This window comes from Urocampus carinirostris, chromosome 16 (assembly GCF_059441175.1).
Source record: "Urocampus carinirostris isolate Australia breed hairy pipefish chromosome 16, RoL_Ucar_1.0, whole genome shotgun sequence".
Classification (NCBI taxonomy): Eukaryota; Metazoa; Chordata; class Actinopteri; order Syngnathiformes; family Syngnathidae; genus Urocampus; species Urocampus carinirostris.
The window spans coordinates 32,798,564-32,824,608 of NC_142364.1; the positions used below are offsets into that span (position 1 = coordinate 32,798,564).

Genomic DNA, 26,045 nt, shown 5'->3' on the forward strand with positions numbered 1-26,045 from the left:
TGACTGAATGCTGGTTCTTCTTCGAAGGTTTACAGGACGTTATTGCCAACTTATGAGCTACAGTAAGGGCCCATGTCTACCAAAGTGTTCTTGCGCTCTGAGCAATTTTTTCTAATTCCTTGCAAAGGCTGGGCTTCTTTTTTACACTCTGTTAAAAACGCCAGCAGTGCGTCGAGTCTCTAAACGGGTTTTACTGCACGGAACGCTTGGTGGAAAAATATTTATCTGGTCGCAGAGAGACGTAAAATGTTCAGCTAGGGGAAAAACATAACGCTCGTCAATGTTACATTTTACCCAGCTATCTAATCAGCAGGTGGTGCAGGACAAACTGCTAAAACCGAGTCAGAGTGCAGGCTTTGGCATGTAGTGGAGGTGCTTACTGATACACACCATCGCGTTTGCGATAATTTGTATATTTGGAAATTTAAAGGTTACTTTGATTAACTTCAAATTTATATATATATTTGATATGTATGTATATATAATATATTCCATACCATATCCTTCTATGGTATGGGAAAAATTGCTATGACTACACTCTGTTAAATCTGAATTAAGATCATTTGCTTTTTTTTTCTACTCATAAGTGGGTTTCAAAGTCTGTATGTTTTTTGCATTACTATTATTTATTTGTTTATGTATTGATTTTTAACTGAATAATTGAATGTTTCATCAAATGTTATCTTGTGGCCCAACCTCATCTAGACCCTAGCTCCAGCAGCACCCAAGTCAATTGAGTTTAAAAGACCCCTGATCTATTTGACGCAAGATTTTGCCTCATTCTTTTCTTTTCACTAAAGATCCGAGGGTCATCTGTGCTTGCCAGTAAAGTATACTCGCACATTCCCAGAGGCACTTGGGAAACTCTGCCGTGGTGAGTTCAGGTGCGTATTTATTTTACAAATATTGTGTGATACTTGGTGTGACCTGTTAATTCATTGTAGGAGACCACATTTAAAGTTTTGTGTGTGTAGAGCAGCAACTGCTTTTATAATATGGGCAATACAGTTTTAAAATATTTGTGTAATATTTATTACAGATTTTAATAGCGCAGAAAAATTGGTTATCTTTATTCATACAGAAAAAAACCCTGGTTTATCCAATCACACCTGAAACACATAAATATGCTGTAGCAGTGTTTTACTCTTGCCCACATTCAATCTTGTAAAAAAACAAACAGAATGAGTTAAGATTTAGTTCGAAAGCGGAGTGACAAGAAGCAAAACCACTCTATTATTCTTCCTTCATGTTCCCTTCGACTACCACTCAAAAAAAAAATCATCATTAATGCAATCCTTTTTACATAGATTCTCTCACTCCAAAAAAGTACTCTATTTATGTTCAACAGTGACCTCTTCTTGAAATGTGTTCAGGAGCTGCTATGCATACAATCTACTCATAATGATATCAATGAACATAGTAGTTGTCTGTCTTATTATTGACTAACTTCTCCTCTTTGAGGACGTTATGTTTTTAGACGTCACTGCAGTGACTAGTATTCAAAGAGCTTGCGTTGCGCAAAAGAGGAGCTCATTGTTTTCCTTGGTGCCACTCACATTTAAGAAAATAGGTGACCGTGCGCCAAGATTATTAAACATTTTTAATACTTGATGCCATTGGCGCTAAAAGCAAAATGCCTATTGCTAGTTCCATCATACTTTTTAGTAGGGATCGAATCATGTGGATTTTTCAGGACAGATAGTGATTATCAGTATTAAGAGGAGGCCAATAACTGATATTTTGAGCCCATATTCACTTACTGTAAAAGCTTAGAAATTGGTGTAAGAAATTTGTAAAATGCAAAAAGAAACAGAATATTTGTTATAGTTTCAAATAAACTTTAATAGCTTTGTGAAACCTTTTACAATATATGCATTTGAATGTCAACACAACTAATCTTTCACTTAAACCACAAACTAAGAGTGCAGTAAATTAGGCTTAGAAGCAATTTGTATAAATATATTTAAATAGCTATTTAAATAGCTCCCTGATTTTTTTCAAGATTATGAGTGTGTTCTTGACTCTAGCCACCTACCACTAGGGCAATATTGCTCTGTTATTGACATATATACATTTTTTTTTACAATTAATAAATGGAAATGTCAATACAACCAACATGACTTCGATTAAATTAACAAAAAGTGTATGGAAATTTCAACAGAGCTAGCAAATTGAAAAACGTGGGCACTCCTGTTTTAGTGGAAAATTTTACGAATGGATGTTTTGGGAACAGCTAATTACTTTTTATAATCTCAATCACAAACACACTTGATTGACGAACTAGCGTTTTAAAAAGAGCTAAAATATCAGTCGCCACCTAATCGTGCTTCCCTAAAACAAGCTAACTACACTTTTTACGCCATCTCTTAATCGGAAACACACTTTTCCATCACCGACACAGGCATGTCGGAATGAGTTAGTGTTCCTGGCTTGGTGGCTCCGCCCCTGGTTCCTTATCCAATCAAATGGCGTGTGGTAGGTCGCGAGAAGAAAGTAGGAGCACGTAAGAGTTTCGGCTGCATCTGAGAGTTAATAATTGGCCTGTCGAAAAAATTAAAATGCAGATAGATATTCGCCAAATTCCCAAATATCGGTGCAGATAATCAGTCGACCTCTACTTTATAGTACATTTCAGCTATGCTAGATTGTTGTAACAAGAAGCAAATTTGTCCCCACCCAGGTGGCAATGGCGTCAAAGAATTCGATTGCACCTTGAGGGCACCGGAATAAATCCCACACCACTAGACTTGCATGAACAGCAGCTGAGCCTGGAGCAGCACACCAAGGCCCACCGCATCACTACCATGGACCACAGGCAAAGTCGGTGTTTGTCCATATTCTGTACCACTAATTACACTCCACCACACTTTTTCTTTAACACGAAGCAATTTTTCTTGGTTAATTGATAGAAACAGGGACGTTGAACGAAAACCTATCCAAGCCTAGTCTCCTGCCCGTCAGGAGTCTGAATGAAATCTTCATCGGAGAATCTCTTTCGTCCAGGTACCCCTGGCCTTCAAATGTAACCTAATGTAGTGAGCTAATTTTACAGGCTGTTTATCTCCGTGAGCTTTCAAGCCTTGCAATAACTCGCAATTACCTTCAGAGCATCATACTATGAGATCTCTGTGGATGACGGGCCGTGGGAAAAGCAGAAGAGTTCTGGGCTTAGTATCTGCACAGGCACGGGATCCAAAGCATGGTAGGAACATTGGCCTGTCGCTCTGTTCTTTTTGTTTGATTGACAAAAGGTTATATTATCTGTACTGTATAAGAAACGCAACACTCAGCCTACTGTGGAATTGACTCATTTTCTTTCTCTGCTAAAATTTACAGGGTTTGTACGAGTCCTTGAAATCCTTCCAAATGCTTGAAATTTAATGTAGTTTTCAAGGATTTTAAAGTGCTTCTGAATTTTTGAAATTGTTACAATGTTTCACAACAAGTCTGCTTAAAAATAACACTGTCTCGTGGCTCGTCTTTGCCATTGCATTTCTTCTTCCATCGTGATTAAATGCAGCCAGCATTAGTTTGTACAGCATTGTCCTATGAAGCGTCTTTTCCCCTACGGGTTGTGCCCTAGTGGACAAGTGTATGCTACACCTAAACAGCGCACTATGGCATGTGTACTACTGCACTGATTATGTATCAATTATGGGCCATGCATAAAATTGCATTTCCCAATGGTGTAAGGGGAAGAACTGAAAATGTAAGCTGCACATTTTTACCCAACATCTATGAGGAGAGATTTGTCTCAAAAACAAATATATTTGCAATTTAATCAAGATCTAAAAATAATTTGTCTTGATAAATGCGCTTGCAAGATTAAAAATAGCATATGTAAATTAGATATATTTTTGATATAAAATACATTATTCACACTGGAAATGTTCTTTTAATAGTACTGGAAAAATTGAAAAAAATGGCTTTGAAAGTCCTTAAAAGTACTTGAATTTGGCCATGAAAACCCTAAACTTAGGTATGAATATAAACTTCTGGCCTTATTTAAGCGAATGCTATGGTGTCCCATAGCATTCGTTTAAATATCTTAAAAATCTTCTAGTGGGTTCAACATAGCACTCTGTGATGTAAAATAGTGAATATATTGCGATTGTTTATGATTATAAAGCAACGTTGTAGATATTGCACTGGTGGAAATTGTTTGCATTCAAGATGTAGCAATAGCGTCTCCTCTGGTCTACTCTGTCACACTATGTATATAACTTGGTTTAACGTTTACTTTTTCTTTTTTTTTTCCCGGTCTGTTTAACTCCATGGCAGAGTAAATTATTCTTATGCAGTAAGGCAAAGGTCTCAAAATGAATTTACTTGGGGGCTCCACGGAGCTAGGGTCTTGGATGTGTTGGGCCAAATAGTTTTCCAAAAGAAAACTTCAGATAAAAACAGTCCACTGTTCTCAAATATTTTTTTGTTGTTGTCTAGACAAAATGAGGTCTGCAAAAAACACATCAATAATTAATATGAAAATGAATCAAATGGTAATAGAATAATGCATAATTAGTGCGGGCTGCATATACATCAATTATTTTCTGTCTTAGAAGAAAATTTGAAATGTATGGCAAAAATATATAAAAGATTAATAATAAACTCGTACTTAAGTATTATTGTACACATAAAATTATCTCATCCAAAATGACCAAAATTTTCTGACATTTTATTTGTAAGCTCTAATGTATTTTGTTTTGAGAAATATTTTTCTAAATTGACATTTTTGCAGTATACAAAATTATTAGTTGTAGATTCAGTATTTTATTTTGTCATGTCATTTGCGTGGGTTTCCTTCGGGCACTCCGGTTTCCTCCCACATTCCAAAGACATACATTTCAGGTGGATTGGCCGGTCCAAATTGTCCCTAGGTGAGAATGAGCGTGTGAGTTGTCTGTCCCTTTGTGCCCTGCGATTGGCTGGCAACCAGTTGAGGGTGTCCCCTGCCCACTGCCTGATGATAGCTGGGATGGGCTCCAGCGCCCCCACGACCCTACTGAGGATAAGCGGTGCAGATAATGAGATGAGATTTTATATCCAAATTAAAAAAAGAATCAATACCATTAAATTATTTTCTAAAAGATTTTCTATTGTATTTAATCATCTTCCAAGGTAGGTACTTTGAAATGATCTCAGAGGGGTACCTTGCTTGAAAAAATGTTGCGAACCACTGGTCAGGACTATTGGTTGGTATTTATGTAAATATCATCTAATAGCCAGTGCGGGAGAAACTAAATGTATGGATTTTTAATAAAGGAATATTGATGTAATTCCATTTTTTAGTTATATCGATAAATACCTGATATTTTGAACCCACTCATAGTCTAGGTCACACCTTAGTAATTTTAATCTCATGTCAAGTCTTATTTGTATAGCTCTTAATCACAAAGAGTCTCAAAGGGCTGCACAGACCACAGATTATTGCAAACCAGACTATTATTACACCATCCCCTGATCTAAAACCTACATGAGGGCAAGGAAAAACTCAAAAACCTCAACATGACGAAAATAAGGAAACCTCGAGAAGGGACTGCACATGAGGTAATCCCCCTTTCAGGATGACCAGCCTGCAATGGATAAATAGATAGATACTTTATTCATCCCCGTAGGGAAATTCACATTTCCAGCAGTATCCTCATGTTAAAAAATAAGAGGTATAGAATACAAAATCATTATTTAAGATCCCCCTTCCACTCTACCTTCTTTATTTTCCACAGGTCATATAACATCAACAAACTTGCTGAGCAAGCAGTGAACGAGATCCTTAAAATTGGTATGTTATCATATTAGAAGATCTTTCAAAGAATTTGTGTAAAGAAGAATGTTGACGAACAGGTAACCTCTTCTGACTTTCAGGAAAATGTCAAACAGGTCTTGCTATTCCACTAAACCCTACATTTATTGACAAAGGTGAGTTGATTTTTTTTTTCATGTCCTTTTAATCTAAACTTCATCTGCAGGCCAGTCAGATGCTACTTCCACCAGTTTTTCCTGATGAATGACAGGAAATTTGCTTCAGAAAAGAGAAGTTGGTTTCTCACTCAATCAAGCTGCATAGATTTATCATCCATGTCAGCAAAGTAGGAGTAAAACCCACTGATTAAGTTGGCCAAATGTACCACTATGACTAACTTCACTGGAGCTGTCGCCACATCCTCATTGGAGAGAAACACATGCAACTGAGGAAAGCCGGTGAAATCCTCAGGATGCGTGTGTCCTTGCCCTGCTGGGACAAGTTCAGTTAATTCAGTTTCCTGAATATATCTGCCAGAAAGCAAAGCTTTGCAAGCCAGTATGTGTTCTCAAACATGGTGGCATGGGGAGATCCGTGCTCTGTCAGGAAGGTGTGAGCTTCAGCTCGCAACTCAAACAACCTGCTCAGTTCCCTTCCACGGGACAGCCAGCGCACTTTGGTATGCAGGAGCGGTTCTGTATTTTCACAGGCTGCGGAACAAACGTGTGTTAAGTGGTTTTGACTTGAAGTTTATAACTTTAATGCTGTCTATCAAAACATCGTGCAACACAGGGCTCATTGTCTAGGACGCTAGTGCCTCTCTGTGTATCACACAGTGCGTCTACTTGATATCGGGATTTTCTTTTTTAATCCGTGCTATGAGCCCTTTCGTGCTGCCCGTCATTGATGCAGCTGCATCTGTGCAAATGCTGCTGCAGGATTTCCAGGTGATAGCGTTTCTGGTAAAAAAAAAGACATGTTAATTACATAAAAAATGTCCTTTCCGGTTGTTGGCCCCTCCATGTCTTTGCCGAATACAATGTGTTCACAGATGTCGTCCGTGTCAGTGTACAGTATCTTAAAAATGCAACAAGTTACGTATGTCCACTGACATTTGTGAATTCATCCAGCTGCAGTGAAAATTAGTCGAACACGTTTTCCACTGTATCATTACAGTTTTTAATGTATCTGCTGATTTTTTTTTTTTTTGTCCTGCATAGTTTCAGCCAATACCACAGCGGCGGGGAGCAGTAGGTCTTCCTCTATGTTGAACAGTTTTTTGGCTTTAGCAACAAGAAAAGACCACCTCCAAGGCTTTGGCTATTGTAGTGGAGGCTTTTTGTATTGTGGCTTAGGATGACTTGGAAGTCAGTTTTCTCTGGTGCCTTACCAACATGACATCCATGTTTTGTGGTGAGATGCTGCTGGCGGTGTGCCGGCTTCATGCTAGCTTCTCCCCGCCAAAAAAAACACAGTGCCAGGGGTATGTCAGAACTTCTCATCTCATCTCATCTCATTAGCCGTACCGCTTATCCTCATTAGGGTCGCGGGGGGGCTGGAGCCCATCCCAGCCATCTCCGGGCAGTGGGCAGGGGACACCCTGAACTGGTTGCCAGCCAATCGCAGGGCACACAGGGACAGACAACTCATTCGCTCATTCACACCTAGGGACAATTTGGACCGGCCAATTCACCTGAAATGCATGTTTTTGGAACGTGGGAGGAAACCGGAGTGCCCGGAGGAAACCCACGCAGGCACGGGGAGAACATACAAACTCCGCACAGGAAGTCTGGAGCTGGATTTGAACCCACGACAGGTTCCCATGACATGAACTGTGCCGCACAAGCGCTAACCACTGCGCCGCCGTGCTGCCCATGTCAGAACTTGGGGACGTAAAACCCGTTAAAACATATTCTTCCATGTACTTTCTGGACTTGGTCGCCTTTGGTTTTATCTTCTTCACTTGTACATCCGTACTTTCAGCTTCATGGCTGCTGTGTTTTAGCCACGTCTCCATAGTTTCAGTGTTATAGTAACGACAGGTCATAGATGACTGTGTCAGTTTGTCAAACTGACTTTTTGTTGGGGGGACTGTTTTATTTCAAAGGGTATTGAAATTAAAAACTAAATATAAGTGTGCATGTGCATGAACACATATTCATATTTTATCAAACTTTTTAAGAAATATTTTTCAAGATTTATTAAGATGAGCCTACTGATTTTCATATTTTGAAAAGCTTAATATACCCCTTACAGTACCTCCACGTACCCCCAGGGGTACGGGTACCCCCATTTGAGAACCACTTCCAGGACAAGTCGAAATGGTAATATTTCACCAAAATCCGAAACAATTGCATCTGCCTAGTTTGCCAAGAGACTCACATATTTTTAGCTTCCCAAATCCAGCCCACTTTTTGTAAAGTTTGGACACCCACCCCTGGTTTAGGCACTCAGTCATTGATTACATTGTGATTTGTATAATCAGGTAGCTTCCCAGATACTCAATTCGCTCAGTAGGAATTTGTTGGGATCTTTGCCCTCAAAGTTGTATGAAAGCAAATCTATAAGTGAACCACCAAGTACCCAGTGGAACACTAAATTTCATTTTTTGTGTTCCATACTTTGTGTTATTGTTCCCAGTTACTGACAAGTACAACGAGTCTCTGGTGTTCAGTCCCGAGGAAAGACGCATGTTCTTCAGCATCCGAGAGCCCATCGTCAACCGGGTCTTCTCCAGCAGTCGGCAGAGAGGCTTTGCTAGCAAGTCAGTCCAAGAATTTTGTACGTCTGAATAGTTCCCCTCGGCTTAAGTCTTCTGTTTTTAGAGTGTGTGTCCGTTCACGGTGCTGGGACGCCTGCATGGTGGTAGACGGCGGGAGTTCGTTCGAGTTCAACGATGGCGCCATTGCAACAATCAGCATGAGCGACGACGATCAGCTCCGTACCGTCGTTTTGAATAACTGAGCATGTCAAAACGAAGAAATGCAGAACTCTATGGTAAAAGGGAATTGTTTTTGTAATCTCCTGAAACAAAATCTACTGTAGTTTTGACTCAACCAACCATCTCTGCAACACCTGACTGATTAAACACCTAATGCATCAAAACTGATTATTAAAATTATGTGCATTTTACTTTATTTCAGTATTCATCAAAGTGGATGTTCCTATTTATTTCCTCAATCCCTTTTCCCGTTGATTTTGGAAAGAGGAAAAGCCCAGATATGAAAAAATATATATTTTAGACATATTTTTCTAGTTGTACAAGCATCTGAGATTTATGTGCACCAAAGAGTGAGGGAGCTTTTGCTCATTCTTTTAGGTCAAAAGCAATATAATGTAAAAATGATGCGATGACTTTGTAATCAGAAATGCATTTGACATTTTTTCGTTCCGATTAAATTTTGTAAAATTCCGGAACACGAGTGCTTATAGGTAAATGGTGCGTGTTAAAAGCGGAAGGGGTTCTACACAAAGTATTACTGACACTGTGAAGTGATTTCCAATGTGCCATGACAATTTTCCCTTTGGATGCTTGTTACATAAATTATTTGGCTCTGTTCTAATCAATTGACATCTTTGTGACATCTAGTTGGATAATAAAGGTGTAATTGGTGCTCAAGCAAGTGTCCAACTCTTTACTTGGGTTTCTTGGCCTCTAATCTAAACTGCAGCAGGGTTCAGGAACCCTTTTACTAAAATAGCCATGAAAGCAAAAACGTTTTTTTTTTTTTAAAGACAATCAACAAAACCACCAAACCCACTTTACAGACAGAAGCTAACTATGGGCCTCTAAAAATGAACAGCTGTAATACTATACATAAAATAATTAGGAAAAGGAAAGCCAGAAAGGTCAGGATTTAGTTTTCTTTTAATTATACAACTACATTATTAAGTGTTTCCAATTGTGTGTGTGATATGTTGAATAATATTGTTCATGCCACATTTTCTGATATTTCCCATTTTAATGTGAAGTGTATTTGTATAAATTCAGCATTTTTTTGATAAATATTTGCCATTTTTATGTATAGTGTATTTAAGCATCTGTGCAATTGACAAATGTTTACCTCTTTTCACCGTGTTAAATACTTTATTATGTCTGATGGGCAGGGTTCCAACAGTTTAAGGCAAATTAAATGACTTTTTGATGCCTTTTGAAATCAAATTTAAGGCCCAGTCGAAAAATAAAACACTTTAAACAAACACCATGAATCAAAAGGATGTTTTCAGCACTTTATGGATCACTAGTCAAAACGGGCAGACTACTAATTCCAAAGAACTCTTCTGCTACATATATTTATATCATGCCTTAAAAAAATATTTTGGTCCAGTGTAAAACTTTTTTGCAAAACACACACACACATATATATATATATATATATATGTGGGTAATTGATCATTTAATATTTGTTTACATTTTTAAAAGTTTCGAAAATTGGATTTAAGGAATTTGAAGGCAAATTAAGGCCTTTTTAGAATAATGAATTCAATGCTTTTTGAGACTTTTCAAGGACGCGTGGCAACCCTAGGCGGGGAAGGGAGTCATCGAGTAATTTAGTGTTGAACCGCCACTGCCCGGGAATCCAAGTTTGCCCACCCATGAACTACATTGACAAACATTTACATTGACAAAATCATTCAGTCCAACACATTTCGGCTGCATACACTTTATTGTAAGAAAGATGAGTTTGCCCAAGACATATGTTTAACTTTTATTCTATGTAGAAAAATAGAATCTCAACACTGAACATAGTACAGGTTAAAACTGTCACAAACATTGACATGATACGAATGCTCTGTTTTCACCCTACTTCCTAACATTGAGCTTTCAAATAGCCTCAACGTGCCAGTCAAAATGAGCAGTCAGATTTGTCATTCTAAAAAGCTAATCATAATATCTTGAACCTGAGTCGATTTTTCCTGTCCCACATGGCGTGGCCGCCTCGTGCACACGTGATGCCGGCCGGCGTTGGTCGGGCGACGGCTGAGAAAGGCAAAGTGTTGATGCAAACGCCGGGGTTTTCCTTCCTCAATGAAGATAATTGACCATCGTTAACCAGGCCGAAGACCTCCAAATAATTCAGTGTCGGGAATGTCTTCTTAAGGTCACTGCAAGCAAAACCAATGTTGATTACAGGGTTCATAAAATGTCATTCGTGGGGTTTGTTCACCTCTTTCATTGCCAAATTCAAGCACTTTAAAGGCCAAATATTCAATTTTCCCAGTACCTTTAAAGGAAGAAAATCAAAAGAATGTTTTTTTTTTTTTTGTTGGTGACTGAGTTGCTATCTTGCTGCGAGCACATACTTTGTCCTATTTTGAGCTGTTCCGTTCTAAGATCTACAATCTTTGTCAATGGGCTGCTAAAAACTGACATGAATCCTGCCATTCTGCTTCACGGAATTGGCTCGATGGGTGTTGGGTAATAAGTTCAATACAGAAGACAAAAAAAGGACTGTATGCATAAAAAGCAGAAAATGATCCTCATTTTTATTGATATTGATGACACCGAAGCAGAGTGCATTCAATATTTCAATTTTAGGTACTGCTGATATTTTACTTTTTCTTTGCGTGTTTTTCAGGGGATCTTTGTCGAATTATCTAATATAGAATTTTAAATACCGTATTTTCCGGACTATAAGGCGCACCGGGTTATAGGGCGCACCCCGAAAAAATAGTTTTTGGTCCTATATTTGACATACATAAAACGCACCGGATTATAAGGCGCTACAATGGGAACGTCGACAAAACAGTCAGATAGTTCAGTCAAACTTAATACCCCCTTAACATTCCCAAAGCTTGCAAAGAAGCAAATACGTGTCGTAGACACGTGCGGATGCAGTGTCCGTACGATGTCACTCAAATGCATCGTTCCAAATATCATTCGGAAGGTTAAAGTCTTGGGATTCAAGAAATGCCAACCATTCCTTAGTTTCTATTTTCTTTTTCGCTCGCAACTTTACTGTGCATATAAAATAGACACTCCATTCCATCCATTATCTGCACCGCTTATCACAGAAACATCGAGTTCAGTCTGAAACAAGATACTGGGAAAATATATAGCCGGAGTAGCTCACCGAAGTCGTTGTTTTCAATAATAATGTGCAACCATGGTCCTCTTATATCCGTGAGTGTAGTAAATCCAGGAGAGTAAAATATTTACAAATACAGTACAGAATAGTAAAATACTGTTTCCTCCCTCGCCCGTAGTTCGACCTAACATGCTATTCACATTCATCTTTTTTGGCCAATTGCAGGCTTTGTTTTGCCCCTTTAGCCTATGCCAGCCTGTAAATGATAAAAAGGATCCGCCCCCTTTACCTCCGAATAACTTTAGCCAATAGTGATTGATTCAAATGATGATTGACACATTGGTTAGCCAATGAAACGCCGGTAAATAAATCCCAGCATACACCGCGGACTACTTGGCGTTCGCGGGGAAATCTAGTCGGCGGCTGCTGCATTAGTTGCAAGACTTTGCGACCTAATATTGATCCATAAATAAGGCGCACTGTATTATAAGGCGCATGGTCAGCTTTTGAAAAAAATAAAGGCTTTTAGGTGCGCTTTGTAGTGCGGAAAATACGGTAGTTATTCTTTTGCATTTTATAATTTATTTTAAAAACTGAAGAGTTAATATTTTTATTGTTTTGCATTTTCAGGGATTTTATGTTGATTTTCGACTTTAAATCTTTTCAGTGCATAAAATGCTAGAATCGTGTTGTGTTTTACAATTTTTTGTAGATGTGTGAATATTTTAATCTATATTTCGTGTGTTTTTTCAGGGATCCCCTGCAAAATAAATTACTTAATAATTTGGTGCATAGTGTTTCATAAATACATCATTAAAAAAAATGCATGTGAGGAGCCATTGGAGGCCAAAGCCAAAAGAGTGTTTTTTAAATAGAGCTCTTGGGTGCGACCAGTGGGGGGCAATGACGCTTCACATGACAATGCCATAATGACAAGCCACCAAAGCAGGCGTGTCAGCGTCATTTTTACCTACTTTTCATTTTTCTTTATTCATTGCTTGGTCTATCGCAGGGGTAGGGAACCCATGGCTCGGGAGCCATATATGGCTCTTTTCATGAGTACGTATGGCTCCGAAATAAAATGTAACTATTGCACATCTCACTGTGGCGTTCCGATGTCAAGTGATTTCATCCCGATTTTGGTCCATATAAAGCCAAAGCAACTTAATGCAGAAGTTTGATAAGAAACCATTTAAACTGATTAATAAAAATGCTGGGAAACGACTATGATTGGGTGAGCAGTACAGGTGGGCGGATCCCTGCACACAGCGCCAGTCACTCCCTTCTCTCTCTCTCGCTCAGTGCAGTCTACACCGAAAGTGAATATGACGATATGCTTATCGTTTGCAGTAATTTGTGACATTTTTACAAAAGAACTTTGCATGCACATTGTTTTGAAATAGTAATTAAGGACAAATTTCATGGAAAACAATTGCCTCAACACTCTTAACTGAAGGTGGAAGACAAATTGCAAATGGCATTTACATTGATTTGGACACAGGATTTGGCATTATTATCATTTCATACATTTGATTAATTCATCGAATGACACACAGTGAAATGAAATGTGCTGAAGAATTAGCTTTTGTCTAGAGAGCGTGTTTGGCAGTTTTTTCAATTTTGTCTGAAAATAAATGATGTGACTCTCTCAATTTCTTTTTAAAACATTTTTTGCTTTTATGGCGCTTCGGGTCAAAAAGGTTCCCGACCCCCTGGTCTATCGAATCCTACTGCCAAGAAACATGGCATTAATTTCGAGCATTTACTCGAACTTCACTCAGAATACAAAACTTTTTAAACCTTGAAAACCCAACATTAACATTTTATTTTCAAGGGTTTTAGGCACTCGGTTGAACCCTGTAACTCGGGCCCAGAACAGGGCAGTATGCAGGACTTACGTGAGGGCAGCGATGTGGATGTGGTAGCAGCGGCTCAAGGACAGATGTTGCAGATGTTTGAGCTCTGACAGCACCGGGAAACAGTCGAGCATCAGCTGAGTGCTGTCGCTGGGGTGGAGCAACAAAAAAACATGATTGGAATGTACTGGTCACACATGCTAAGGAAGAAATGGAAAAGAGCCCTCTACTAACACTTCGATAATCAACATAAATCAAAGTTTTTAGTATAGGCATTTGATATTGATGAAGAGCATATTGTGGCTGCAATATTTTCTTCTTCTGAGTGCGACTTTCCTTTTTAACTGGGCGTTTTTGGCTGATGCGACTTATACTCTGGAGAGACTTATAGTGAGGAAACGGTAGTGCAATAACATTTAGTCACAACAAGGATTCCCAAATAAGTCAATTAGATAGATACTTTATTCATCTCCGTAGGGAAATTCACACTTCCAGCAGTCTCCTTTGTTCTTCATTAACAGATTATCAGGATCCCCTCGGGGTGCTTTGTTTAGGGTCCATCACCACCCTAAACAAGTGCGCAATACTGTTAAAAGTATTCATCTTGTTAGTTGGAGTGAGAAATGGATAGTTGTCTATCCGGCTTCAACGCTGTTAGACAGAGACACGAAAGCCTGCGGGAAGCAGAGAGGAGGTGGACTCGCTAAAATGAGGTGGTGTATCCCTGGGCACAAAGATTTCCATCTGTTGCAGGGACGTCCAACTTTTGGACTAGCGTGTGACGTCATCCACTCCGCTGTGGCTAAACTACAACAAAGCACCCCGAGGGGATCCTGATAATCTGTTAATGAAGAACAAAGGAGACTGCTGGAAGTGTGAATTTCCCTACGGAGATGAATAAAGTATCTATCTAATTGACTTATTTGGGAATCCTTGTTGTGACTAAATGTTATTGCACTACTGTTTCCTCACTATAAGTCTCTCCAGAGTATAAGTCACATCAGCCAAAAACGCCCAGTTAAAAAGGAAAGTCGCACTCAGATTATATGTCGCATTTTTGGGGGAAAATTAATAGAATTTAACAAGTCATGTTCATTTGTATATGGCCCTTTATCACAATGAGTCTTATTACAGGTCTGTACAGACACCATACAAGTCATCTTGAAAGGCAATTTAAAATAAAAATAAAAGTGAGAACACTGTATACGAACATCAAACGTACATGCATATCTTAGAAAGGCACGTAAGTAACAACGAAACATATTAAGAATTATTCAGATGATAACTCCAGCATAAAGAGCATGCTTAACAAACTATCAGCTTCACTCCACATGACTAAATCCGATCAAATATTTATCCTCATCACTTTTACCGGTAAACAACCCCCCCAAGACAATAAGCCAATTTGCTTCCTCTTACCGCTTGGAAAAATGTCCACCCGACAACAGGCCTAGAGCGCCCTCTTGTAGTTTATGATATACCATAAATTCCAGACAATAGAGCGCACCTGATTATAAGCCGCACCCACCACATTTTAAGAGGAAAACGGATTTTGTACGTACACAAGCCGCACCTGTATATAAGCCGCATGCGCCCACATTAAAAAAATGTAACACAAACACAAAATTAACCCAAACCCGACTTTAAGTGCCGCGATTGAAACTGAATGTCCTTCATAAAAGTACACAGTCCAAAAATCATAGCCGGCAAAATGAACGGAAAATGACATCGGTACTTAAGTTTTGATGCAGACCTGCAGAGTCCGGTCCTGTTGAAAGTAATCCAAGGAAAAAAGTGTATATTTCCAAAGGTAAGGGTGGGAAAAATATATATCCACTATTGTCCGCCGCGTCCACAAACACTCACCTTTACGGTCCCCACTTTTCGTCACCCCGCGTTTGTTTTGCCCTTCTTTTTTATTCGCCCGTGTAAAACATATCAGAATAAGTTTCTGAAACAAATACATTACAAAAATATACAGTTGCAAATACATATTGCACATGGTTACACATATTTACAAAGAAAGACGTACACCGAGAGTTTTCAAAGCTTTAATAATAATAATATAACTTTCCTCCCAAACGGTGCCTGTGACAGGGCAGTTAATGGTAGCAACACACTCGCAACACAGTAAACGCGTCTGTTAAAAAAACAAACCGTACTTGTAAAAATCACGATAAACCGTCCTCATCTTCCTCCTTAGAACTGAAGCCATCAAAGTTGTCTTCCTCAGCGTCGGAAAGAAACTGTCATACAAACGTCGGACTGCTCGATTGCTTTTAGCTTGAAAGCTGCATCATGTGCCTTTTTTTTTTGCATTTTGCATGATGAGGGTATGTTTACGCTAATTTAATTTATGCACAAGCCAAAAAAGTTGCAGTCTTCCTCGGCGCATATATTCCACCGGTCTAAATCTTACCTTTTGTACTCGAGCGCTGCGGCCGTTAGAAAAATTACATAAATTGGCCGCATTACTGAATAAGCCGCAGGGTTGAACGTTTGGGAAAAAAGTAGCGGCTTATAGTTCGTAATTTACGGTACATTGTCTGCAGGGGCAATTTTAGGTTCAGACCAGTCTGGCAGGTTAAATGTTTTACTTAATTTAACTTAAAGTGATACGGTGAGATTCTCACTGTAGTACACCAGAGCTTTCACAAACTCAGCTACTATGCCACGAGTGACTCTAGCCAAGCGAAAGAGGAGCCGAGAGTGGTACTAGGAGTCAAATAGACTGAATCATTTCCAGGCAGTAGAGTATTTCTGACGCTGAGGTGTTCACATTTTTTGTTTTAATCTAGCATTTTTCATCGTATTTAAGCTTATCCTGTATTTTATTAACAAAAACAGTTTTAAAAATGCTATAGTTTTTGAGGGTGCATGGGTTGAAATTGAATGGGCTTGGTAACGCCCGAGGGATGAACCATTTCAAGGCAGTGGCGTATTTCTGTTTTTGTTCTGTTTTACTTTTATCTAATGACTCCCAACACAGCAGTTGGGTCTAAAAATGGCTGCGGCTGCATTGACTCGCTACAGTTTAACTGTACGGGTCAGGTGTATCGACATTTCGTTCTGTGTGCATGGTTACAAAGAATGACAATAAAAGTAAATTCTTCTTCTTTATAATTTTTTATTTAGCGATTTACATCATATTTAAAACTATCCTGTCCTTTATGAAGTAAAGACAGTTCTTAAAATGCTTTAATTGTTGGGGGTATTTGGGTTGAAAATCGGGGTGCTTGTGCAAACCCCCAAAACAGGTTGTTACGCCCATGAATACCAGTAATAAAACTCTTGGAACTAAATTACATAACAATGTGTTTATAATTTCACAGATAAGTCTCACCGGCATATTAGTCCCACCCCCCACCAAACTATGAAATAAACCTATAGGCTGGAAAATACGTTTCTTGCACCACTATTAAAGTTCAGGCCAGTGGTCGGCAATTACTGGGCCACGGACCAGAACCGGGCTGTGGGTTGTTTGGTACCAGGTTGCACAGAACCAAAACAATGTTGCTTTGATTGTACTGTATTTTTTCACCCCAAAAAATAAACTCAAAGTTAGGTGTGCATTATACACAAGGTTTTACGATAGTTTAGTACTGTATCTGAGCAGTGATTGATCAATTGACAAATATCGCTGACCAACTTTGGTCAGAATCGGATGCAACGGGAAACAAAGTCACATCAAGGCTGTGAGAACAATGAACCTTAGCCAATACACTACCACTGGTATAGATAAAATAAGAAAAGGCATCAGATTTTATATCATTACCACACTATTTTTATTCACGGACGAATGTTACAGAATGGAGAACAGAACGCTTTCCTAAAAGATATAAATATACGGAAAAAACGCAACGAGGGGGACAATTCTTTAGTGTATATCAGGGCTCTCTAACGTAGTGCCCGCGGGCACCAGGCTGCCCCTTTCTAAGGACAGTTGAGGTGCCCGCGGGTCATTGTGATTTTCTAGTAAAATGTTTTTTTATTATTGTTTTAATCAGTCTATTTAACCCTATTTTTAATAATTAACCTGGTAATGAAATAGTAACAATATAGTAACATAAGCTGATATTTTAGACGTTTGAATACATAAATTCCAGTTCAAAGGCTACGTTGACAAAAAATGATATTAAAGTATTGATCTTTTTTTAAGCAATTAAGAGAATAGAATGAGAATCTACTCATGTATTAAACACATGTATTTATTCATATTTTTATTGATTTATTTCACAGGAAATACAACAAACTAAATTCCAATTTATAGGTTTTATAACAAGAACCCGAAGAAATGTGCTTTCTTTTTTTTAGCTAGCCATCTTTTTTAGCTAACTATCAAGCTACTTTTAGCTATTTAGCAAGCCATCTAGCCAAGTTTCTATATTAAAAATTCATATCTAACAGGGTTGCCCTTTGTGTTAATTAGTAACAAAAAGTAGCTCTTAGATGGATAAACGTTAGAGACCCCTGGTGTATACGATGATGATTGGACTTTGAAGGACACTAAATGAATGCATTGTAAATTTTATGTTGGTATTGTGTCCATAGTGTCAATAAATTAATTAATGGGCGCACATATTAACCAACGTTTGTCACAAGTGTGACAAATGTGGTATGTTTGTTTGTTAACAATTCTTGAATACAGACAAGTACGGTACACACTGTGGAAATACTTGGACACAAACCTCAAATCTAGTGTCTGAATGTCAGGACATCTGGTCACCAAGATCTTCACATCTACAAAAAAAAAAAAAAGAAACCTTTACAGCATGGGGTGTCAGACATATGCCCCACGGGCCAGATAAGGGTCGCTAATGAATTTATTCTGGCCTGCGAGAAACACGAGAATAACATCCCGTTAAAGAATGACCTGCAGTTTTTAAGACGTCCACTGGATGTCACCAAAGTCATGCGCTACTACCAAATAAAACCACCCACTGTAACCTTATTTGCAGACTACCATTGATCAACCAGAGAATATTTGAGGAAACACCCATATCATTGTCATTTTACTCCAAAATGGAGTTTCCATAGAAAAGGCCTATTTACTGATTTCCTATTAACTGGCATTGGAACATTTTTAGTATTTTGTAGCACCGTTCCCACCCCCTAATGTTGATTAGAGGTTAACAGATTATTGAGCGGGCCGATCATCGGCAGCGATATTTGGAAATTTGACAGATATCACTATTAGCATTTTATTTATACGATGGGACAATTAATGAGCCTCGCTCTCTCTCCTGCCTTCTGTCCCGGTAGCTACCCACCCGGCGCCTTCTGATTGGATAAGCAACCGGGGGCAGAGCCAATGAAGCTGTCCCCACTCTGCACTGTCCGCAGTCAGAGACCGCAGGTGGGAGCTAGTTTTAGGGCTGTCACGAATATGACATAATTGTCTGATCACAGATATTTTTCACATAAGCGTCTTTTTCTCTCTCCACCCCCTTTTGGGACCACCCGTGACTGAAATATCGAGTAAATGACACACAGGCGAAAGCAGACAACACCAGTGCTGTGCCTAATTCCGAATCCCTTGGACGTGAGCTACAATTTTCCTATGCTTCTCAGCGCTGTACTTCTGTTAGAATAAGTGTCACAATCGGAATTTGTATAATACAGTATGTTTATAAAGGAATATTGATTGGCGTGATTAAAACAAAAAAGTAATTGTTGTATACATTATGAGTTTATTAAGACATTGTAATGCAAACGTCACGAACACTGGTGGCGACCCAATGTAGCTAAACACTCTAATATTCATGATCAGGATAGTTGTACACAAGTAGGCTTTATATAGTGTACTGTAATAGCCTTATAGTAACGCATATTTAGAGTGTGCTATAGTAGCATTATGGTAATGCATGTTTATTGTATGTAGTTGTTCACCGATCGCTCTAACCAGACCAATGATGAAATGAGACCCCCTAGTTTCATTGGATTTCCCTGTGTAAATAAATGTTTGAATTGAATTGAATCCGACTGCCCTATTTATTGTTTGCAAAGTAAAACACATTTCAAACCTATTGTGCTGTATGGCTTTGGGAGACTACAGAGGAATACCACACTAATTAGTCTTGTGAAAGATTAGTCATGTTAGTTGTGTTGAAATCCTAATTTATTTACAGTGAAACGATTCAGAGCGTTATTAAACTTGTTTGAATTTAGAACAAATTTTCTTTGTTTCTTTTTGCAATATTAAAAACGTTTTATGCCAATATTGAAGCTTAAACAGCAAATTATTATTGGGTCCTCTTAATACTAATAACCTGTTTGAAAAACCCATTTTGGTCGATCGTGAATGTTGACTGTTTTTATTGAGGAATTGGCATTTCAAAAGGAACTAAATGCTAGAAAATTATGATTCAACTCAATGCCTTCTTTGAGCGATTTTGTTCAGAAAACAGTCAAAATTTTAGATATAAAAAGGAGTATTGCTTGATTTTTCCTTTAGGTTTCTTAGTGTATGTGGGTATACCTTTACATATGTGCATCTCAAAATACAAGAAATTAGAGATATAAAAGGTCTTTCGAACAAAAATCTTGCCAGACATATAAGAGAAAATCCCAATTTGAGAATTTCCAGACGCTACAATTACAGACATTAAAGTCATTTTATTATCATATTTTTTTCTCTTATTACTCTATTTTATGTTCAATTACTATTTGAGTGTTTTTTGTAATCAGGGGGTGTGCTTTTTAGCTATTTAGGGTTAACTTGAATGCTTTTGGGAGGCTGGAAATGAATTGATTGGTTTTCAATCATTTTGTATTGGTAAAATTTGCTTGAGATACGAGCAACTCTAGATGCGAGCATGAGCCGGGAACTAATTAATCCCGATTGTAGAGGTACGCCTGTGCAGACATGGGGACTTGAGACTTAGTGACTTGGACTCGAGTCGACTCGAGTCGCTGTTTTTATGACTTGTGACTTGACTTGGACTTGGCAATCTAAGACTCGGGACTTGACTTGACTTGAGCCACGATGACTTGAATGACTTGCGTGTTCATATATATATATATATTTCATTATTTAAATAATGTTGACAATTACAGTACGGGATGCGGGCTGAGAAACGCTCTCATGTCACGCCCACTCTGCCCATGCGCCACACACCTCCACGGCAACCACCTGAAGTCAGCATGTCTGCTCCGAGGGTAGTAACTTTTGGCTTCAAAAACTTCTGTGAAGAAGGTAAACGGCGAACAGCGCAGTGCAAATTTTGCAACGGGAAAATTTCGGACAGCCAGACCACCACCTCAAATTTCATCCGACATTTGAAGAGCCATTCTGCCCAGTAAGTGTTTGTCAGTGTTAATATCTGTTTGTCAATGTGTTAATATCTGGTGAGTTGGATGTTGGCTAATGTCTGTGAATATTGTCATTCACCCAGGTCATTTTATCCATACAGTTTAGTTGTAGGCAACTGGACTTCTAATTTGAGCTTGAGGAACTTCCATGAGGAACATCTACAGCTCAATCTCTAAAAAGTCCAGTTGCTTACTCTTTGGTTGTTAGCTAAGAGTGAGCGGCAGGGCGATTTAGCCGCTGCACAGGGGGGTTTCAGTTTATCATTGTGACATTCTTATGCAGAGACGAGAGGTTATCGTAACCTGCGTCAATGATGCTTCATTCATTTACTTTTATAAACATTGCAGTATGTTTGAGTAAAACGAATGCATTTGTGCTCATAGTGCCTCGTCTATCCTACAACGGGTAACGCAAAAGACAAGCCAGGCATATTGAGCTAGGAGCTACGGATAAACGGGCTGTCTAATTGAGAAAATAGGGTAGGCTAAGCGGTGAAGTTGAGAAGGACACGTGCACTGTACATGATCAAAAATCAGGGATGTGATTTGACCAAAGTGAAATTATCTGAAAATTAGGCGGGGGTCTGGGGGCCGCGGGCACCCAGCTAGGTCCAGGGCAGTGCCCTGGTGGGGGGAGAAGTGGGGCGAAGCCCCCCGGAGGTCATGGGTTTTCCGTGTTTTTAAGTACTTTCAATGCACTCAGATGACAAAGAAATAGACAAAACAACAGCATACATTTTCAATGTATTTTGAACTATCCCATATAAAATTACAGTTTAAGTCAACTCAAAATCAGTCACATTAAAAAACATTGGACTGCCTTTGCTATTAAAAACTATCACTGAGAATATCATCATATCTAACTCATGTGATTACTAAGTTAACACATAAATCATGTTGAAGAGTTCAAATTTCATGAACAAATAATTGTATCATGACCAAATGAAAAGTAACTCATATTAGAACATACCATAAATGTCTTTGTTATAGAAGAAGATGTTATCTATAAATGAAAGTACTGTAGTGGGTTGTACATAATTCACCCACGGAACCATTGTTTAGTTAGCGAGTTCCTAGGGGGACTCTTAATTCGGCCGGTTCTAGCCACTCTCGTGTTTGTTTTGTTATCGCCAGTTTAAATGTCATTAAAGCAGCTTTCGTTGGCACCTTTGTTTGACACTCCGCTTACGACTCCCGTCTCTGCTCGCTACATTGGATCACGTCGGGGTCACCAACATTTGTAGATAATTCCTTCTCTAACCAGTCCGATCGAAACTTGTTTTTTTACGATCTTAGCAATTTCTTTAACTCGCGGAGCATCTTTGCGTTCGATCTCGGACATCTTTCTTTAAACACTCGGCAAAAACGTGTGAGAAATGAACAATGGCATACTCCTACGCCTTTATAAGGAGCGCGTTTATTGGTCAACACGGAGACTTCAACCAATCGCAAGTACGTTTCATTTCAGTTACGGAAACACTAAAATGGAACGCTGTCGAGACGAAATCGTTTTTTTTACCATTTAAAAGAATCGGAAATTTTAAAATTTTATTTTTGGAGCGAAAGCGGAATTCCGCGAATTAGCGGAAAAATCACATCCCTGAAAAATGTGTCTTTGCCTTAATGTTATAGTCTCAATCTGCATATAATTTGGAAGTGTTGGCAAAAGGGCACCTTCCACGATTGGGGAGAGTGTGGGGTTGGCGGCAGCTGCAGGGGGATCCGCTCTTTTTCACAGGCATGCTGATCGTACATAGTCAAGTCAAAGTCAGTTTTATTTGCCAGTTCCTTCAAATGTACTTGACATAAAACGGAATCGAAATTACGTTCCACACTGTCCTATGCGTAGACATTGACAACAATAAAGTGCAATAAAAGTGCAACAATAAAGCCTGGCTATCGCGACTATTAATAAACTGTGATAAGCGTGTGATAAACTCATCACACGAGTTTAGTCTGGCCAACCATCCGAGAGGCTGCGTTGATCAAATGCCTCTGTGTACTACTGGACTATGCTACAACCAATCAGACTACAACGTCATCACGCTAAAACCGCCTCAATCGTGCAGGCTAGATCAAAAGTTATGCCAGTAGTCTCCAAATCAAATAGTGACAATAATGTTAATCCAATCTTATAATTAAGACCACTAAGTCGACAATTATGGAAGTTTTTTTTGTAGTTTTTTTTTAGTAACTTTTTAGTATAAAAATAAATATTAGCTCATTATTTTCTTTAAAAATTTTGATTTCATGGTTGGAAATGTTAAATAAATTGTTTTATTTATTAACTATCACATGGTTAAGATATACCAGCTTTATGAGCATAAAAAAGTAAAAAAATGTGGTAAAAGCTTCAGTTACAGTTGATTTGATATTAAGTAATATCATCCAGAAGATAGATAAAAAAAATACAGAAAGTTTCAAACAACTGTTTTTTTAACCATATGTCATGATTTCATGTCTGCCCAACCATACAGGACATCTCATTCTTGTTTTTGCATCTGCTTCACAGATATGCAGAGTATGAAAGGACAAGAAACGCCTGCACTGATACTACACAGCCTGCAATATCACAGTTCATCCAGTCTCGTCCTCTGGAAGCATATTCAGCAAATCATCCCAAACAGAAGTCCATAACCAATGCTATTGTTACAGATCTTGTGATTGGATGTAGCATGCCCCTTTCAATGACGGAAAATAAACATTTCAGGCACTTCATGTCTGTGGTCGACTCCAAATACCAGCCTATCTGCCGCAGAACAATAACTTCAACAATAGAATCACTTGTTGCAGACATGCAAGAAAAGATCAAAGTGATTCTTGCTGGTGTAGACCATGTGTCTGTTACCATAGACATTTGGTCAGATAGGAGGATGCGCGGCTTTTTGGGAGTCACTGGCCATGTCTTAACAACCTCAGAAGGAGTCATGCTGAAGTCATACCTGCTGGCATGCAGCAGATTCAAGGGATCTCACACAGGAGAGCGCATTGCTGAAGCCTTTGATTCCCTGTGTGAGGATTATGGCATTCGGAAAAAACTCGACTTCATAATCTGTGATAATGCTGCGAATATGAAGCGAGCATTTTCAGTCTGTTTTCCGAAGGATCAAGATGACGAAGTAACCGATGATGACAATCTGGATGATGAAGAATTGTGGGAAGACCTCTCCAGAGGTGACTGGGAGACTGTGGACCGCACAATCAACAGAGGAAGCCCTAAACGTCAGCAATGCTTTGCGCATACTCTGCAGTTAGCTGTTGGTGATGGTCTCAAGGATGCACGGATCATGAACAGTTCCTTTGCAAAATGCTCCAAGCTTAGCTCTCTCTTGCATACATCCAGCACCTTTAAAGATGCGTTTGAGGAGAAGTTTGATCAGCGAGGGATACCCGCTCCTGTAAACACACGGTGGAATTCAACTTTCCGACAAGTCAAGGCAGTGCTCTCATTCAGTCACCAGGACTTGTGCAGTGTTGTTCAGAACACGGGACACAGTGAGCTGGTCTTCTCAATTAGGGAGTGGAACTTGATGAAGGAACTTTGTGATGTGCTACAGCCATTTGCAGAGGCCACTGATCTTACTCAGGGAGAGAAGATTGTGACGATTAGCTCTGTCCTCCCCTGTGTATTGTCTCTTAACCACCACTTGGAAAGACTCAAGCCGCAAGTGCGCTTCCTGGGAAGCATGATCCATAGCCTGCAATTCTCTTTGAAGAAACGGTTCCGGGGAATCTTCGTTAATGTGAAGATGTTGTCAGCTGCATCAGGGGAAGAGCTGCCATTTGCAGACCCAGTCTACATCAGGTCAGCTGTCCTGGACCCGGCTTTCTCCATGATGTGGCTTCAGCATGATGTGCTTGTCACCGATGATGTCAAGAATAACATTGTTGACATGGTAAAAGGTCAGTGGATTTTTTTTTTTTAACGTGATGTACACTTAGGCGTGTCACCATTATCAAATTATGGAAATGTAATTCAAAACAGTTATATGAGTATTATAATCCATTTTAGAGATGATTTTGCAAGCGTATCAAACTGTGGATGTTCAATTTTGAATAATGCTCATGAGATCTTACGCTTGCCCTTTTTTTTCTTCGTTTTAATTAGATCTGATTCTACGTGAGGTGCAACCTCACACAACATCCCAGAGTCCTGAATTCCTAGAGGAGGAAAGCGAAAGCCAGCAAGAAGACAGCACTGGCCTATTCTCAGGCTACAAAAAACGCCGCAAGCAGGACCCAACCACCAACCCAGAGACACAACTAAATAACTATTTTTCTCTTTGTTGTGGGCAGCCTTGTCTGTCCTTCTGGGACGCAAACAGGGCTGTCCTCCCTGCCCTTTTTCCTGTTGCAATGAAAGCTTTGTCAGTGCCAGCCTCAAGTTCCCCAGTGGAAAGAGTCTTCAGCCATGGTGGAATCATTATGAGACCCCATCGAGCTCGGCTTGCAGATAAGACCCTGTCTAATCTTCTATTTTGCAAATGCAATACCTTGTAAAAAGGGAATGACTGATGGATATACAGTGACTGAGTGAGTGAGTTAATTTGTGTCATTGTGAGTGAGTGAGTGAGTGAGTGAGTGAGTGAGTGAGTGAGAGTGTGTGAGTGTGTGTGAGTGTGTGAGTGAGAGAGAGAGGAGAAATGTAACAAAGTTTAATAATAATAAGCTATTTGTTTTAGCTGTTATTTGTTTCCTCATAAAAAGGGATTGACTTATGGATATACTGTTTGAGTGAGTGACAGAAAGCGTGTGAGAGAGAAATCTGCAAAGAAAAGAGCAAGAGAAATGTGACAGTTTAATCCTCTGTAAGTTAGTATTTGTTTTAGCTGTTATTGTTACTTTGTAAAAGTAAAAAAAAAGTAAAAGTTTGGGTTTCGATCTACAGATCACTTTTTCTGTCAATAAATACCAAATACTGACGATATCACTGTTTGTTTGAGTCTATGATGTATTTTACTGAACATGAGTATTTAGGATACAAATATTTTATTACAGGTTAGGCACATTAGCCAAGGATGATTACTTGATTTCTTATATATTGCCTTTCACTTTATTAAGATCAGATTCTGAAGCTAAAATTACAACAGTACGCCAAAGGTGACTTGA

General features: G+C 39.0%; 3 protein-coding genes and 1 pseudogene across 6 annotated transcripts in view; 2 read left to right on the plus strand and 2 right to left on the minus strand.

Annotated features, from left to right (window-relative positions):
• nadk2 (NAD kinase 2, mitochondrial) overlaps positions 1-9,359 on the plus strand; it is a 33,362-nt gene extending 24,003 nt beyond the window's left edge. For both annotated transcript variants that reach the window (XM_088319715.1, XM_088319716.1), the window contains 8 exons: positions 801-884; positions 2,681-2,820; positions 2,910-3,003; positions 3,107-3,202; positions 5,724-5,779; positions 5,863-5,916; positions 8,381-8,504; positions 8,566-9,359. In XM_088319715.1, the coding sequence (XP_088175841.1) occupies positions 801-884; positions 2,681-2,820; positions 2,910-3,003; positions 3,107-3,202; positions 5,724-5,779; positions 5,863-5,916; positions 8,381-8,504; positions 8,566-8,704 (787 nt within the window). In that variant the 3' untranslated portion in view covers positions 8,705-9,359. The remainder of the gene's footprint in view (positions 1-800; positions 885-2,680; positions 2,821-2,909; positions 3,004-3,106; positions 3,203-5,723; positions 5,780-5,862; positions 5,917-8,380; positions 8,505-8,565) is intronic.
• On the minus strand, positions 5,955-8,033 carry LOC148351111 (protein ZBED8L-like; annotated as a pseudogene).
• Positions 9,360-10,388: 1,029 nt separating the features above from the next.
• skp2 (S-phase kinase-associated protein 2, E3 ubiquitin protein ligase) overlaps positions 10,389-26,045 on the minus strand; it is a 30,382-nt gene continuing 14,725 nt past the window's right edge. For all 3 annotated transcript variants that reach the window (XM_088320017.1, XM_088320016.1, XM_088320015.1), the window contains 3 exons: positions 18,314-18,365; positions 13,668-13,775; positions 10,389-10,846 (listed from right to left, as the gene is read on the minus strand). In XM_088320017.1, the coding sequence (XP_088176143.1) occupies positions 10,627-10,846; positions 13,668-13,775; positions 18,314-18,365 (380 nt within the window). In that variant the 3' untranslated portion in view covers positions 10,389-10,626. The remainder of the gene's footprint in view (positions 10,847-13,667; positions 13,776-18,313; positions 18,366-26,045) is intronic.
• Positions 18,984-25,731, plus strand: LOC148351113 (zinc finger BED domain-containing protein 4-like). Its single transcript, XM_088320014.1, has 4 exons — positions 18,984-19,167; positions 20,682-20,923; positions 23,449-24,839; positions 25,045-25,731. Exons 1-4 carry the CDS (start codon positions 19,108-19,110, stop codon positions 25,434-25,436), a joined length of 2,085 nt encoding a protein of 694 aa, XP_088176140.1. The 5' UTR covers positions 18,984-19,107; the 3' UTR covers positions 25,437-25,731.

Coding starts and splice junctions, on each gene's coding strand:
- LOC148351113 (XM_088320014.1), top strand. CDS start 19,108: ATGACACACAGGCGAAAGCAGACAACACCAGTGCTGTGCCTAATTCCG. Junction 20,924..23,448: donor TTGAAGAGCCATTCTGCCCA/GTAAGTGTTTGT, acceptor TCTGCTTCACAG/ATATGCAGAGTATGAAAGGA. Junction 24,840..25,044: donor CATTGTTGACATGGTAAAAG/GTCAGTGGATTT, acceptor CGTTTTAATTAG/ATCTGATTCTACGTGAGGTG.